This window comes from Bombus pascuorum, chromosome 9 (genome assembly GCF_905332965.1).
Source record: "Bombus pascuorum chromosome 9, iyBomPasc1.1, whole genome shotgun sequence".
Taxonomy (NCBI): Eukaryota; Metazoa; Arthropoda; class Insecta; order Hymenoptera; family Apidae; genus Bombus; species Bombus pascuorum.
In genome coordinates, this window is record NC_083496.1 from 13,725,879 (window position 1) to 13,741,698 (window position 15,820).

The following is a 15,820-nucleotide window of genomic DNA, read 5'->3' on the forward strand; positions in this document are numbered from 1 at the left end:
AATAGAAGACGACTGTAACTAATTACAAAGTAACGAAAGACGTCCAGTAAAACCGATAGTCGGTGCCATTTTATGACACCGTGAAATTAACTTCCTTGCACTTCAAAAAAGTTGTGGTTAATGTTTAAGAGGATAATTATGAGACGATAGAATAAAGTGCTTATGTAAGTATGTATATGTACATATGTTTACTTCGTTGACGCTTCGTTGATTGATGATCCTCAATTTGTATGGTAAATATGCAAGCATGATCGTTGTAAGCTGTTGAACAATATATAACATTAAATTTGTCTTCCACGTACATATCATCGAGATAATGGATTGCTTCTCTGAATTATATTAAAAGATAAAGAAAGATAAAGAGTATATAAATAAAGGGACTTCTATTTTTCTCTCACAAAAATGGAAGCAAGAAACTCTAATTCGTATTATAACTTTTGTCTTTTGAAGAAATAATTTTCCAACTCCTGACTACTAGCATTGTCCATGAACATACTACAAAGTGTTCGAAAATTCGATATATTTTACACGAAGAAACGTTTACGCCACCATTCCGCTGGATTCTCTCAGTCGACTCTCTTAACGTGCTGTCCGCTGACTTAATTAGGCAATCCAGTGCCGCCGGTAAAATACGACGGTGGTTATTTACGTTCATTGAGCGCCGAAATAAGCGGCACACGATGTCCAGCCGCGACTTGACAAAAAGCGTGCCGGTTATTCTGTTCTCTCGGTTGCACAATAAGAAAATCGATACGACGGCTTCGACTTGACCCCTCGACGGGTTCCTCGATAACGGTGCACCATCGTGGTACACGATTTGCCGATAGATCAGAATGGATGCAATAAATTTTTCGGAACGCGTCCCATGCACTTCGTTACGAGTAATTTATGTACGATTTAGAGAACGAATCGCGGTTTCTACGTAGGAAGGAGTGCATAATCGGCAGTCGAAGTGAGTTGCACGAACGAAGCTTTTCGCGTCGTAAACTCACCAGGCGAATTCTGGCCAAGCGCCGATAGCGTGAAATCACGTGCGAATCAGTGTGCTGCCCGCGCCGTGCCGTCGCGAACCAATCGTAAAAATCCGCCACCGTGAATTATCACCCCGATAGTTCTGATGTCAGCTGCCCGAATTTTCAATTGGTTGCTTGAATTCTTGAGTTTTAGAAATTTAGCAATTTTAAGATTATTGATCTAATATTTATTAATTTACAAATTTTTTTACTAAAAATTTAGAGATTTGAAAGTTATCGATTGGAGATTATATAATTTGAATCAGTTTACCGATTAGTAGTTTAGATTAGAGCTCATATTGGTCAGCTATCGACTGAATTACGTATTCTTCTCTTGATTTGCATCAACCGCAATGTCGTTTTATATTTCTAATAGCGGAACGGAATGCTCATATACGTTACATCATTAGAATAGATCACAGATTTTGCCGCATTAGATCTAACAGTGATCTGTCTTTCTCTCATTTAGTTTTTTTTCCGAAATTTGTTTTGATATTCTAATATTTGATATATAACATTTTCATGCATATTCCATCATCTGGACAATTTACAGAAAATCATGTTTTATTTTATACGTAACAGTCCGTTGTATAAATATACAACAGCTATACAGAAAATTGTTTACTTATGTTAAATCTTTAACAACAGAGTACTTACTTGTTTATAGAAATTATATATTCTGTTTGCTGTACTACTACAGCAAGTAACATCCAAATATTGCATTCAACTTGTTAATCCATAGCTTAAAACCTTCAACTAATTTTTAGCACGCGAGAAAGTATATTACTCGTCTTTGCTGTAAGCTTCTGAATAACAACAAATTAAACGTATAATATAAAAATTCATATCATACGATCGCGTTTAACAGGCTGCATTTTCTTCTTATTAAATCGAATTTTATTGTCATACTCTTTCCCATCTGATAAAGACTACATTTTATCTTTGTTGCTCATTGCTGTAGACGTATCTGCAATATATTCACTTACGATATCAATTGCATTAGATAACTCAGCAAATAAGCAATAATTATCATTATTACATAATTCATTATAACACGCTTTCGAATACAAACTACTGGGAATTTAATTGCTCTAGTTTGGTTTATTAAAGTATTTAGAGTTTAATTAAAATGACAAAATTATGTACCTTCGGAAGATTTTCGTGTCATATAGTTACGCACTTTTCCAAACCATCCATCATTTAGTCTTTCTCGATATTTAGGAGTGGTAAATGTGTATAATAACGGATTGACCGCACTGTTCACAGGTAATATAAAAACTACCACCCATGCGTGAAAATCAGCTACAACAAAATATTCAACTAGAGAGATGAAATAAATCTAACCTTTATAAGCGGAAAAATATGAAAAATATGTATATAATATAAATGTATATAAATTAAAATGTAAAATAAAAGTAAAAAAATGTATATAAATTATATATAATTATGCAATTTACAATTTTTAAATATTAAACAGGCCGATAATTTCTCACACATTCTTATATTTAAAACTTCAATTTGCCTTAAATGTCTATTTTTAATTTGCAACATAGGAAAAATGCATTTGTTACTGCTGATTATGAATCAAATTATCGTTAATAAATTATTACATATTACTAGAGGTATATAGTCAATTAAGCCTAAGAATTTATGGGCTAATTTGTATCAGAAAATTTCACATTTGTTTTATGGACTAGACAACAATTCGTTAATTACAACCACAATTAGAACTGTCATAAGTATTAAAACAGCAGACAACAGGAAGGAATTAGTAATACTAATGCAGATAATTTACCTGAAATAGGATACTTCATCATAGCTCTAATCTTCAAAATGATAATTGGTGCCCAGCAGGCTGCATCCGTTAGAACGATAAGAAAAAATCGTAAGGCGAATTCGGAATCGCCAACAGACAAAGAACAGGCGTGTCTCGTTTTCCAAATGCTCAGAAACATACCCGTGTAAGCGTAACCAATCGTAAGCAGCCTGTAATGCGAACAGACTTAAACCGACATAATCTTTACAATTGCTTCTTGTTATGCATAAGAAAAAAAATTTATTGTACTGGTGAACTACTTTTAAGATCGTTGTTTCTTTAATGTTGATCGTGTCTGCTTACCCCATAAGGTTTAATCCCAAGAAGACGAAGGCCGAATATTCCCATCCAATTAAGTACGGATCGTCAATGTGCAAGGGGAAACACATTCCATTTACACCGTAAAATCTCGTGCTGCTTCGCCAGAGAATCACTTTCGAATGAGTTACAATTAGTTTCAGAATGCTGTCCTTTCTTCGAATATCTCTGCGTAGTGGCTACAGCGGGGAACTTTATACATGCAATAATTGTTTGCAACAGAATAAACATTCGATTATACTTGGTGCACATGGTATGTTAAAATGAAATTTTTTTTTAATTCCAGGACAGACAAAAATTTGAGGAATCCACTTTGACCGTGTGATATTCGCTTCTTTACTTTGGTAACCTAACATAACGTGAGTATAAATTAATTATATGCTTATAAATATCCTAACCTATATAAGAATTAAAACTTACGATTTGGAAATTTCTGTAATTATAATAAAATAAAGTTTTATCATCGCGTAAAAATTTAAGAAAGTCTCAGTATATGTGTATTTGTTACATGAAATACAATTATTCAGAAACTTCTACTACTGTCCCTTTCTCTTTTAATGCAAAATACAAATAGTTTAATAAATTTCCCAAAAGAGTCCAATAAAAAGCATCTAATAATCAACAATTACATATGTACTTTCAAATCACTATACGCCACTAGCTTTTAATCAGAACAATGGACGCAACGCAACGTTTAAATGATTCATAAATTGACGAAATAAGAGCATGTTATCTGGTTTGTATTACGTTATCATAACCGATGGGTTAACAAGCGATCGGACATCTTGACAGGTTATTAGATATTATTACCAATGATGCCGAGGTCCATGGACAAATAAGAAATATGAAGACGAACCTGGCACGAGAGCAAGGGTAATTCCTGTGATCCAAATGATGATCATCGATGCAGTTGCCGTATGCGGTGTCATGGTACGGTGACCTTTCAGTGGGGCTGCTATTAGCATATATCGTTCCAGAGACATGAACGACAGGATCAATACTGAAACCTTGACGGATCGATTTTATTTCAATATATTAACGACCAGCCATTTATCTTCTTCAGATATGTTTCGTCTGACTCGCACGAAAGTTTCATGGATATTATAACGAATAAAAATCCTTATAATCCAGTATAAAAGTTAAATAATGTACATGAGAATTTTAAAATATTAGGGAAGCGAAAAATAGTTTAATACAAAAGATATTGTTATAAATATCAAACTGAATATTAATTAAATTTTATATGAGAAATTGTGTGACATTTAAAAGTAGATACCATTGAGTACTTAGATTTCAAAAATAAATATATTTATGGTAAAAATTTTATTTAAAGATTTGAAATAAAATATAATTGATAAGTATACCTCCAAAGATGTCATTGCCAATAGTCCTACAAAGGTACAATACCACGAAGACATCCATGAACTGGCGACTTGATTATAATTATCGCGGAATGTTATGTCTGCTATAGCGATTATGAATAGATATAGCCCCATCAACATGTCGGAAACTGTAAAAAGATTATAAAAGTTCTATATCTATCACGCTTGTGTGATTCAGTGATTTATGATGGATAATATTGAAACTAAATGACATTGATGTGTCATTTTTATAGCATACTTGATAAACGAGACCGGCATTTTATATCCCTTTAAATAAATATTTGATGTATTTTATATACCTGTTCATACATCAAATAACGGGAATCTTGTCTAATTTTTCTCGAACTCGCATAAGAAAAGTTTTTTAAATATTGAACATTTTTTTATTAGATATTGATAATATTTATTATTCATAAAATTATATAACGTGTAAGTATATACATGTGAATTTAATACCTATATTAAATAATTTTTAAGATATAACGTACCTGCTAGATTTCGGATAATAATGGTTAATACGCGATTCTCATCCTTGGCTGTGAATCTCCCCCAAAGAACAAGCACGTTACCCGTACAAGTAACACACGAAATTACCCATACTGCTGCTCGCAATAAAGTTTTATCGAGCAAATGGGATAACGACGATACTCCTGCATAGAAATATTCTATATCTATAATCAATCTCGAATTAATCGTCCGATTATACTGATATTTATTTTACTAATATTGCGAGTTTTTAAGGGAGTAATAATATTCATAAATATATGAGAATATTTGCTAGCATTTTGTAAATATGCATTACTACATATTTTATAGGTGTTATTAAAATCATCAGTGATATTATAATAGCTATAATCTTTTAAGCCATTTAATGAACTAATAACAGACCGATAATTCATTGACGACCATTTAGGTATTTTATGGGGATTGAACGGAATTAAAACCATTTAAATTAATGATCATGGTAAATCATAATTATTTAATGACGAACCAAAAGAACGAGTATTCCCCAACATAATATCTAAAGTAATTGTAACTGAATATTTATAACTGAATATATAAAAATTATTTAAACACAATCTATCATTTTTTATGTTTTTCAAATTCTTACCGTCACTAGCGGGTCGACATCGTTTTGATTTCGGCGCGTAAGTCGCACAATAATGAAACTTCGTGAAGTAGCTAAAAAGTAATATGAATCATCATAAGAAATCAACGATGTAGTTCATTGCATTCATAAAATAACAATATCCGATGATAGATACATTGACAGGAGTTCCATTTACAAAGGAAAGTGGTTTGTCTGACACAATACGGATAAATCTACTTACACGAAGTCCAATTGCTTGAACAGTGCGAACGCGTTTTTTGGTAATGCATCCAAATTTATACCTTCCAGATCTCTAAAATTTTCACGAAATTAGCTATTTGCTTTGATAGAAATTCTACAATATAAAAATTAATACAATAAACTATAGAAATAATATGTTCTAAACTTATTAGAAAAATCTTAATGCTAAAACTTACAGAGAATACAGTCTTGTCAATGGACTCAACACGGCCATCGGTAAATTATAAAAGCGATTGTAACCTAATTGTCTGCAATAAATATTAATCCAATAATTTTCGAAAATTATTCCATTTCATTGCTTGATAATTCTGCCTTTACGCGAGCTTTAATTCTACCATAAAACCACGATAATCACATTAACTATTCGTATCGGCATTATTTTCGTACGTGTCGGCATAATAAATAAAAGTTTTAACATCAGCATACGTGACGTTCCTCTCGTTTGCTTTTCTAACGCCGTGCGTTCGACGGTAAATATCAGGTAAATATGTTGCAAGCACGCGCGTAGCTTAAGACGTGTAGCGTTACAATTTATGTGGATACCGGTGCCTCGTATACTTACAACCTCGTCAGATTTTTTAACGGCTGGAATACATTCAGCGGGACGGTCGTTATTTCGTTGAACGCCAAATTACTGAAAGGAAAAAAATCCGTTTTGCACGATGCACAGTGATGTACGAGGGACATAACTTCGTTACATTGCCATAAGGAGCATTCGCAAATTGAGGTAACGCGAGGAACTTACAGTTCAACTAGCTGCTCCAAATTTCGGAACGTGTCCTCTTCGATCGTCTTTATTTTGTTCTTTTGCATACTCCTGGCCAATGGTTGATGTTGCTTGTTAGTTTAAAGTCAGTAGAAAGTATTACTTAATTCCTTAATACAATTTATTGGTAACACTTTTTTATGTAAAATTATAAAGTTTAATAGGAAATATTTTGCTACGGTAGACACCATTACTTTAATTTTTAATTAAAAAAGAAATATTGAGATTAATTATTAATATTAACGAAACAATTGAAATAAAACGAATAACAAGAATTACATCGTTAGTGTATTTGCGACTGGGATTAGAATAAATAAATTACTAACAACAGTAGTAAATAGAAAACAGAGAAACGTGTATAAGAGTTAAAGGATTAATTTTCTATATTTGTTATTTACTTACGTACGTACAGTAATTTTAATGATGGACATCCAGCGAACAAAGTATCGGGCATTGATTCGAAATTATTTTCATCTAACAATCTGAAATTGTATACAACGAAATCAGTTTCGATATTTCAATTTCCGCGAAACGATGAAGTGTAAACTTACATCTCGCTTAATACCGGCAATTCCGGCAACTTCAGTCCTTTCGAAGTTAATTGGTTTTCATTCAAATTTCTATAATAATGTAACAAATTAATATAAGATTAAAATCGTACAAAATTTCTACAAAATTATAATTTATGTTAAATAACACACATGAACTTTAAAGCATTGCTCCCTTTTAAGTCTGAAAAATCTGCCACAGTGATTCTGTTCTTATTGGCCCTCAAAGATTCCAAGTTGGTTAAATTAGCAAAATGTCCAGGCAGAAATTCGCTAATTTGATTGTTATCCAAAGCTCTGTTCATAAAATACACATTATGTATATTACATAAAAATTGTGTAATTACTTATTTTCTAATAGCATTAAAGATTTAATTAAAAGTATTTATACTCACAGCCAAAACAATTTAGTTAAATTAAGAAAAGCTCCTTTTTCTAGCTCGTGTATGTTACTACCATCAAGATATCTGAAAAATTATGTTTTCTTATAAAAATTATATTTATACAATACTTGTAAAAAAAGAAAAAAAAAGAAAAAATGCACAAAGTAAATAAGAATCTTAGAAACTCACAGTATACGGATTTCTGAGTATTGCGCAAAGGCGCCCATTGGCACGCGTTTAATCGAGCTATCATACAGAGTTCTAAAAAATTAATCACAATAATTAAGAACAATTCACTAACGCGGTAAAAATAAAAAAAGTGTATACTTTACGAAAGATTCCAGTTTTTTAATACTTAAGACCGTACATGGAAATAGTTTGAGAAGATAGGTTTCTCGGAATTTCCGAGTAGTCGTGACAAGTGGTGCGACACTTCACGTACTTACAACCGACAGGAATGTCGGTGGTATCTACGAAGAAGAGGAAAACACGTAAATTACCAATTCTTATCTCGTCCATTGCGTTTTGCGGTTTATCGTCGCATTTTTATTTCTGTTATTCGATATTGTGTTCCGTTGTTCGATAAATTATGGATATTGCATTACCACAAACGAACTCCCTTACAGGTTCGGAATCTCTGTCACTGCCAAACCAGTCCAATACACCGTGATAATCATCTGCATACAAAGTAACACTTTTTATATTGCCCCGTTCGGTATTACATTTATACTGTATAAAAGGAACACGTATATAAAAATGTCAAACATCGTAACTAAATTTTAAATTTAATTCGTTCTTGCCCGAAAAAGGAGTATCTCGATATGTTCAATACGATCGTGCAACACGGAAGTATCATATTCGAACTATAAATTATTCAAAGATCTTTTTGTAATGGACCTCTTTGTCGTGAAAATTAAAATGGATGTAGTAATTAATGAACTAACAGCAATTTTGTTCGTCATCCCCGTGAGGACATTGGCTTTCCAAGTCGCACCAATTTCTCTGTGGTAGACAAATTGTGGTATTGTAACAAAGAAATGTTCCCACTGGACAAGTGTCTGGAATTAGGAAAATCAAATTATCAGCAATTATCTAACGATGTGATTTCGAACAACACAATGTAAATGTCACAAATGAAGGATAATTTAGATCGATTATCCGTTTCCAAATGTAAGACGGTATTTACTGTTTCGAGGTAATTGTTCAATCGTTTAAGTTCTTTATTTTTTATAAATGCAAATATGTAATTATAAATGTGAAGTAATATGTAATTGTTAGGGAACAATTTATTGGATTGTTGTCGTTTGTAAGATTTATCAAATATGAAGCTTAAGATTTATTAATGAAACTTTTTATTAATTATCAGAAGTGTGACATTATAAAATATTACCGAATCGTTTCAAAAAAATCTTACTATTTCGTATAACACTTACAAGATATTTATGATATTTTGAATATTGATCTCTTTAATAATACGTTCTATTCAGGGTACAAATAAAGGTATAAAACATACATTGTACGTACCTTCATGAAGCTTCAGTTTTTCAATCAGTAATAATATAACTTAATAAAACAAACGTTTTATTATCCAATAACTAAATCATCTACTTCGAAGAAATGAAAATCAAACTACAAGACTAACAAATTAAAAGAATTTCGAACAATGAATGAATTTCTAACGATGCTATATCATAACGAATCAACTTTTAACGATATTATATCATAATGAATGAAGTCACATACCTTGATTAAAATAATACATCAGCCCTGATAACAGGCATAAGGTCGCGATTAAAAATGTGCCGATAGCACCGATGCGTTTGTACCTCATTTCGGAACACGAACGTTTCGATCTTTAAAACGATCTAGCGCCTCTATGTTCCACGGACTTCCGTGTTTTCCCTTGCATGAACAACGTTTTCCACGTGCACTCGGTACAACGACTGCATGACACTGGTTGCATTCACTAACTCCGTCGCAAGCTCCGGCGTCACGCACACGCGCTCTTCATCGTCCGCGAATAAGGATTTCTTGCCGTTTGCTGCTAGGAATTTCACTTCAAATTATGTCGATCGATTGTCTTCACGATTGCTATATCGTAGGCGAACGAACAACTTGGTCGGAGAAGTTCCTTGCAATGAAACAAAGGTACAGTAGCGGACAAAAGTTTAAGACGAAATGGAAGAAATAAATAATTGATTTACTTTCCATAAAAAATATAAATACGGTGTTCTACTTTTGGTATTAACTAATTGTACATTTGTTTGTACACTTAGAAAAAAAATTTCATTTTGATATTTTGCTCAATAGCTAAGTTATAAAAAAGGAACGAAATCTGTATAATATTTCGTCGGTCAAAAGTTTAAGACTATACAAAAAATATTAATTTTTGGTTAAAAAATATACACAATTTTTGTTTAAATTCAATATTTTGTTCAATATCCGTTATTTCTTATCCCTTCGGTACATCTTCTTGGCATAGAATCTATTAATTTTTTATATTAATCTACCGTAATATTATTCCAGGCTGTTTCAATCGTAGAGTAAAGTTCATTTAAATTTTTCGGTTTATAACCTTGTACTGTCTTTTTTATGATGCTTCACAAATTCTCGATTGGGTTAATGTCTGGTGATTGCGACGGCCACGGCAGCACGGTGATATTTTCTTCTTGAAAAAACTGTTTCACAACCCGAGCCGTGTGCTTCGGATCATTATCATTTTGAAAAATAAAATCATCACTCATATTGTTGCGTGCAAAAGGTAACATTGTGTTCTTGAGTATGTCCTTGTATTGAAAACGGTCCATAATTCCATTGATACGACATATCGGACCAGGGCCGCTTCGAGAAAAACACGCCCACACCATAACGTTGCCACCACCATGTTTAAGAGTTTTTAAAACGCACTGTGTTTTCAAACTTTCGCCAATTCGACGTCTAACGTACCGTATCCCGTCAGAACAGACGCGATTGAATTTCGATTCGTCAGAAAACAATACCTTTTGCCAATCTTCACTTGTCCAATGCTTATGAGCTTTAGCAAATGCAAGTCGTCTTTTTCGATTCCTAGAACTCAGCAGTGGTTTCTTTTGGGGTTTTCGTCCTCTTAAGTTAAAGTCTTCTAATCTTCTCCTAACAGTTCTAGCACTAATTTGTGTATCGTTTTCATAGTTTATCTCCGCAGCAATATTATTTGCACTACGAAAACGATCCTTTTCGCTCAATCGATGAATCCGGCGATCCATTTTCGGTGTTGTTTTCCGTGGTCTTCCGTTTTTCGGTTGATCGCAATACATGCCTGTCTTTAAAAATTTATACCAAGCTTGTTTACAAGCTGTTTCTGACCTGTTCACTATATTTGCTATTTCGGTGAAGGTTTTACTTTGCTTTCGCAGCCTTACGATTTGTTCCCTTTCGTTTTCAAGTAAATTCTTTGATTTACCCATAGTCTGTTCCTACCTAAATGAATTTTAAGCAATAAAAGGTACACTAAACAATGATTTTGACATTCCAGAATCAAAATGTTCAAAAACTGTACTCGTACTCACGTTTTACACAGATCGTCTTAAACTAATGTCCACTGTTTCCAAGTGCTAGGCGGTAACTAACTGTTGTAACTCCTACATTGTTTGTATTTAACAACTGACTGTCTGAGGTTACGAAGGTCAAACATACAGCTACGTTATTCCAAAGAGACAAACCGAATAGAAGAACAATATGCGTATAAGATGTTTGTAATCCGGTTTACAAATCATCGTCTTAAACTTTTGTCCGCTACTGTAGTATGATGAATATTGATAGACTTGTTTCTTGTAAAGATATAATTTTCGACTGAATTAATAGTTGGTTAGTAGTAGCGATAGAAGAAATGTTGGTAAAATTATTGAACAGTATGTGAATTGAAAATATGTAACAGAATTAGGCAGAATTCTCAGGTATAGGTTTTATTGGATTATTTACAAGAATAATTCACAGATTCTTGAAAATATTGTTACTTCTCCTGTTCTTTCTTTTAAGTAAATTTTGGCATTCGTTTCTCGTATGGATTTGTATGTACAAGTCTACGTAAATATATAGAGAAACTCTGTGCTTTTGGCATTTTAGGAAAAATATAATCCTATTTTCTTTGTAATATATTAAATAACATACAAAATAAACTTGCTTTTTGACAAAATGAATTTATTTCTTTTCGAGTGTACAGAATATTAACACTTACATTAATACCACTTTAACGCCGCGCTATGCGTTTTTATAGATTATCACTGTTATATTAACTGTTACATAATATTATAGAAATTTATTCTAGTCGATACAATGTTGCGCCTCAGACCAGCGCTACACATTAAATGTTACGTATTTTATCTTAAATTCGAACTTTTCGAACGAAAGAAACGCAAGTGTAACAAAATAATAGCGCCTTGGCCGCGAACGCAAGAGAAAAGTTACTAATTGCAAATGGCGGAGGAGATAGTAATTGGTCTATTACGTGTTCGCTATCAAAGTTTACTTTCGAAGTTCACTTTCGATTGTCGCTTCAAACTTCCTAACGTATGCAGATACGTCGGTGACAAAATTGCGACAGCGATTCGAACAATTCGCGTCAATGGCGTGTCTCGCCTCGAGACGACAGCGATCAGAGAATATGTAATCACTCATTAATAGACAATTAATATCGATCGAAAAGACTCACGAGAATCTCTAATTTTCCGATACGAACTGTCTCTTCTCTACTGTCTTTATGAAAAGTCCAATTACCGGTTATAAGAGAAGTATCATAAATTCAGGAACTTTTTTTTCCACTATTGATCAAATATATCGAATATACATACTTAAGGAGCAACTGAATTCTTACGAATCGTATCAGAAGCTATAACACTAGTTCCTTTTGCTATGTGTTATTCTACCATCCTTCAATATGTACATCGGATTACAGTTAACACGAAAAGGATCTTAATCTCCGTGTTACACAGTTTTTAAGACATTCCAAGAGTCATAAATTACAATATACATGACATTTGAAAAAAGAGTAACATCTCGACAATTGCAATTCGATACTGTAGCAATCCTCAAGCTAAAAGTCTTAAGTCAAGTTGTCACGTCTTTAAGAATGAAGAAGCCGATATCGTCGTACGTAGAACTGTTCTACGACGAGAACGTGATCTCGTGGAGCAAACGACTCTTGAACTTATCCGGACTATGGCCGCATAATCGTAACGACGTTCGATTTTTCTTCTACATTACGTACGTCGTGATCTTCACCTGGTTGGAGATTGTGACGCTGCTGCAGAATATACACGACCTTGAGAAGACGCTAAAGAATATCACGCTATCGTTCCCGACCATCTTGATAGTACTGAAGGCCATGATGTTTCGGTTGAACATGCATCTCGTGCTACCATTGCTGACGGTCGTGAAAAGGGACGTGAAGCTTGGATTGTATAGGTCGGAGGAGGAAAGGCGAACGGTCGTTTGGTACAACGTGGCCGCCACGTTATTTTCCACCTCGTCGGCCTTGTCTTTATTCTTCGTGCCCACCTTGTTTTATGCCAAACCAATCGTCAGCTGTCTTTTATCCAGTAAGTTCAATCTGCAATTCGGTGGTTCGTATCGATAATTCGAGAGAATAGATTGATTCTGTCGATCGACAAAGTTCAGGATGTTGATATTCTTATTCAAAGAGGAATGATATTAGTGAGAATAATCTATTGCTAATAAGTGGGAGTCAATGTGATATATGGATAGATGCTACTCTTGATTACTTTTTGATTTAGTGTCACCAAATAACTAACTAAAGAATATATTAATGTGAATTCTGTGCATATTTTTGCTTCGAAACATTTCTCTATTGCTTAAATGTTCTATATCGTCCATTGTGCAAAAATTTTAAATCTAAGGGTAAAATGAATGAAGATAATTTAACAAATAAATTTGATGCGTGAATAGGTAGAGTTTATTTTTAATTGCTTTTTGGTTTATTTTCCGTACTTTAAGTCAAGGATAATATGTATTTGTGCGATGTCGAGCATTTCAATTCCCATCAACAAGAACTTAATTGTAAATTCGGAAATCGGTGCTTGATGTTTCAAACTTAAAACGTAAAACAACGTGGATTGTGGGATGGAAAAAGTGGTAAAAGTGGCGGTTTTATTAAGCCGGCAGGTATTATCAACGCGTCGTGAATACTCATGCAGGATAAATCAAGACTTTAATGCGAACTTTATCGCCCAGATCCAGGAAACGCATTCGATATCCGTATCCATACGATCACGCGTACAGTTACCTCGCGTACGCAGCTTTATGGTGTTCCAAGGCGACAGTTACTTCCTTCACGATACACAAAACGGTTACGTTTTACGAGCCTGTCACAGTTTGTCGAAGATTTTGCACGACCACCGACTGTGCGATTCTCTTTTTCGCCGTCGTTTCCAGCACAGTTTCGTTCGACGGCCAAGCAAACGCGAATTTATGTACTCGATGCTCTTCTTCGCTCTTCCTTCTCTTCATTTTCGATAAGTGTTATAAGTAGTGAAAAGTGAGTCTGATAGAATATTGTATTTTTTTGTATTTTTGTACTTTTGTAAAATCAAAACTTTTAGTATTAATATATTATTAATATATAATAATTATATTAATAATATATTATTAATATAATATATATATATATTACTTTTCACTTTTCACTACTTATATATATATATATAAGGTTATTAACTAAAGATTATTAACTCTTCAACTACAGACGACTTTTTTAATATTGTCTATAAAATCGTGAACTGACTCTATTCGTTATATTTTGAGTATATATTTACGTTTTGTTAACATATCACATTAATTCGCAGAATTCAATAATTGTACGCTTCCTTACGAGTTACCGATGAAAGTGAATAACATTTATGAAGTGACAGGAGTACAATCATACGCTTTATTGTGCGTTTACTTAATACCAGCAAGTATGTTGTTAACAATCGGTGCAACCGGCGCGGACAGTCTGTTGGTGACGTTAACGTTTCACCTTTGTAGTCAACTTTCAATTTTGGCACATCGTGTCAGAAATATCAGTATTGAACCACAAATATATTCTCCAGAAATGAGAGCGCTCGTTGAACGACACATCGAACTTCTCCAGTAAGTAGATGAACATAAAAATAAAATTCCTTCGTTGATATGGTACGATCTGATTAAAAATGTTATTGTTAATTTAATTGCAGACTGGCAAGTATTTTAGCAAAGGCATTTAGTTCTCTGATGTTTATACAGACATTAGGATTAATATTCTCTTTATGCATCGTGGTCTATCAATTACTCATGGTAATGATATAATTGTTTACATTTTGTAGTATTCCTGTATTTAATTTATTTGTAATTTAATTTATTTTGCAATCTTTTCTTGGTTTTTAATAGCTTTAAGGAAGTCTTGCTTATTCTGCACTCTCAATTTATTATTATTTTAAAATAAATAAGTAAAATTTTATAGACGACCGACTCTGGAGAAGATATAAATACCATACATTTTATAATTTACTCATGCGCTGTTACACTATTAGCATTCTCCTACTGTTTCTTGGGGGAGTGTCTAATTAACGAGGTAATTATCAAAAACAATACATAAAGAAAAGTAGTTTTTATTATTTATTTCAATATTTCTCATGTTACAACCATTAAAATATAATAATTCAATAATTCAAAAATGATCACCGTAAATCAAAAAGCACACAAGTATCTAAAATTTTTATGACTTCACAATTTCAACAAAAGTACTAACTGCATCGCTTCCAGAGTAGTGAAATGCAAGTGGCTTGCTATTTCATAAACTGGTACGACTTACCGGAACAATACACGCGATCTTTAATATTTTGTATCGCTCGATCGCAGAAACCGTCATACCTTACCGCTGGCAAGTTCTACGTGTTTTCCTTAGAAACGTTTGGCGTTGTGAGTTATTTTCCAAATATAACATCACTGAATATTATTAAGTCTTTGCACTAAATTTGTTTAGTAGATACATAATTTACACGTTTCAACTTATTTGTAGATAGTAAAAGCATCGATGGCATATCTCTCCGTTTTGAAAAGTATTATTTGAATGATTACTAGGATCAACTCAACTTGTTGAATTTATTGAACGTATAAAAAGAAACAAATTATTCGAACCATTAATTGCGGATATACGACTTGACCTTATAATCGAACAGTAAAACGATAGATTCAATTTTTAAATATTAAACATAAAGCTGTTAAACGCG

At 33.1% G+C, this 15,820-nt stretch overlaps 2 protein-coding genes across 4 annotated transcripts; one reads left to right on the top strand and one right to left on the bottom strand.

The window, feature by feature from the left end:
• Positions 1-1,559: 1,559 nt before the first annotated feature.
• LOC132910298 (relaxin receptor 1) lies at positions 1,560-9,565 on the bottom strand. 3 transcript variants are annotated; one of them, XM_060965872.1, is made up of 21 exons: positions 9,321-9,554; positions 8,522-8,635; positions 8,183-8,254; positions 7,945-8,047; positions 7,767-7,838; positions 7,590-7,661; positions 7,348-7,491; positions 7,198-7,266; positions 7,057-7,128; positions 6,626-6,697; positions 6,443-6,514; positions 6,057-6,128; positions 5,861-5,932; positions 5,641-5,711; positions 5,018-5,179; positions 4,512-4,657; positions 4,004-4,154; positions 3,133-3,262; positions 2,809-2,999; positions 2,160-2,315; positions 1,560-1,980 (listed from the first exon to the last, which is right to left on the bottom strand). In XM_060965872.1, exons 1-21 carry the CDS (start codon positions 9,406-9,408, stop codon positions 1,943-1,945), a joined length of 2,139 nt encoding a protein of 712 aa, XP_060821855.1. In that variant the 5' UTR covers positions 9,409-9,554; the 3' UTR covers positions 1,560-1,942. The 3 variants fall into 3 exon arrangements, 2 of the variants coding, with proteins under 2 accessions (XP_060821855.1, XP_060821857.1); XR_009658724.1 differs by lacking the exons at positions 1,560-1,980; positions 2,160-2,315 and having other exon boundaries at positions 2,858-2,999; positions 3,133-3,326; positions 9,321-9,565; XM_060965874.1 differs by lacking the exons at positions 8,183-8,254; positions 8,522-8,635; positions 9,321-9,554 and having other exon boundaries at positions 7,910-8,020.
• Positions 9,566-12,372: 2,807 nt separating this feature from the next.
• On the top strand, positions 12,373-15,751 carry LOC132910317 (odorant receptor 2a-like). Its single transcript, XM_060965921.1, has 6 exons — positions 12,373-13,153; positions 14,417-14,702; positions 14,786-14,885; positions 15,052-15,162; positions 15,354-15,509; positions 15,610-15,751. The coding sequence occupies exons 1-6, from the start codon at positions 12,586-12,588 to the stop codon at positions 15,658-15,660; spliced, it is 1,272 nt and encodes a 423-aa protein (XP_060821904.1). The 5' UTR covers positions 12,373-12,585; the 3' UTR covers positions 15,661-15,751.
• Positions 15,752-15,820: the final 69 nt, after the last annotated feature.

What these genes read in the sequence shown, in the direction of transcription:
- LOC132910317 (XM_060965921.1), top strand. Translation starts at nt 12,586, where the DNA reads ATGACATTTGAAAAAAGAGTAACATCTCGACAATTGCAATTCGATACT. An exon ending in CGTCAGCTGTCTTTTATCCA is followed by an intron (nt 13,154 to 14,416) that starts GTAAGTTCAATC and finishes ATTAATTCGCAG; the next exon opens with AATTCAATAATTGTACGCTT. An exon ending in CCTTAGAAACGTTTGGCGTT is followed by an intron (nt 15,510 to 15,609) that starts GTGAGTTATTTT and finishes ACTTATTTGTAG; the next exon opens with ATAGTAAAAGCATCGATGGC.
- LOC132910298 (XM_060965872.1), bottom strand. Translation starts at nt 9,408, where the DNA reads ATGAGGTACAAACGCATCGGTGCTATCGGCACATTTTTAATCGCGACC. An exon ending in TTCAAGCAATTGGACTTCGT is followed by an intron (nt 5,712 to 5,860) that starts GTAAGTAGATTT and finishes ATTACTTTTTAG; the next exon opens with CTACTTCACGAAGTTTCATT. An exon ending in ATGTCGACCCGCTAGTGACG is followed by an intron (nt 5,180 to 5,640) that starts GTAAGAATTTGA and finishes ATTTCTATGCAG; the next exon opens with GAGTATCGTCGTTATCCCAT.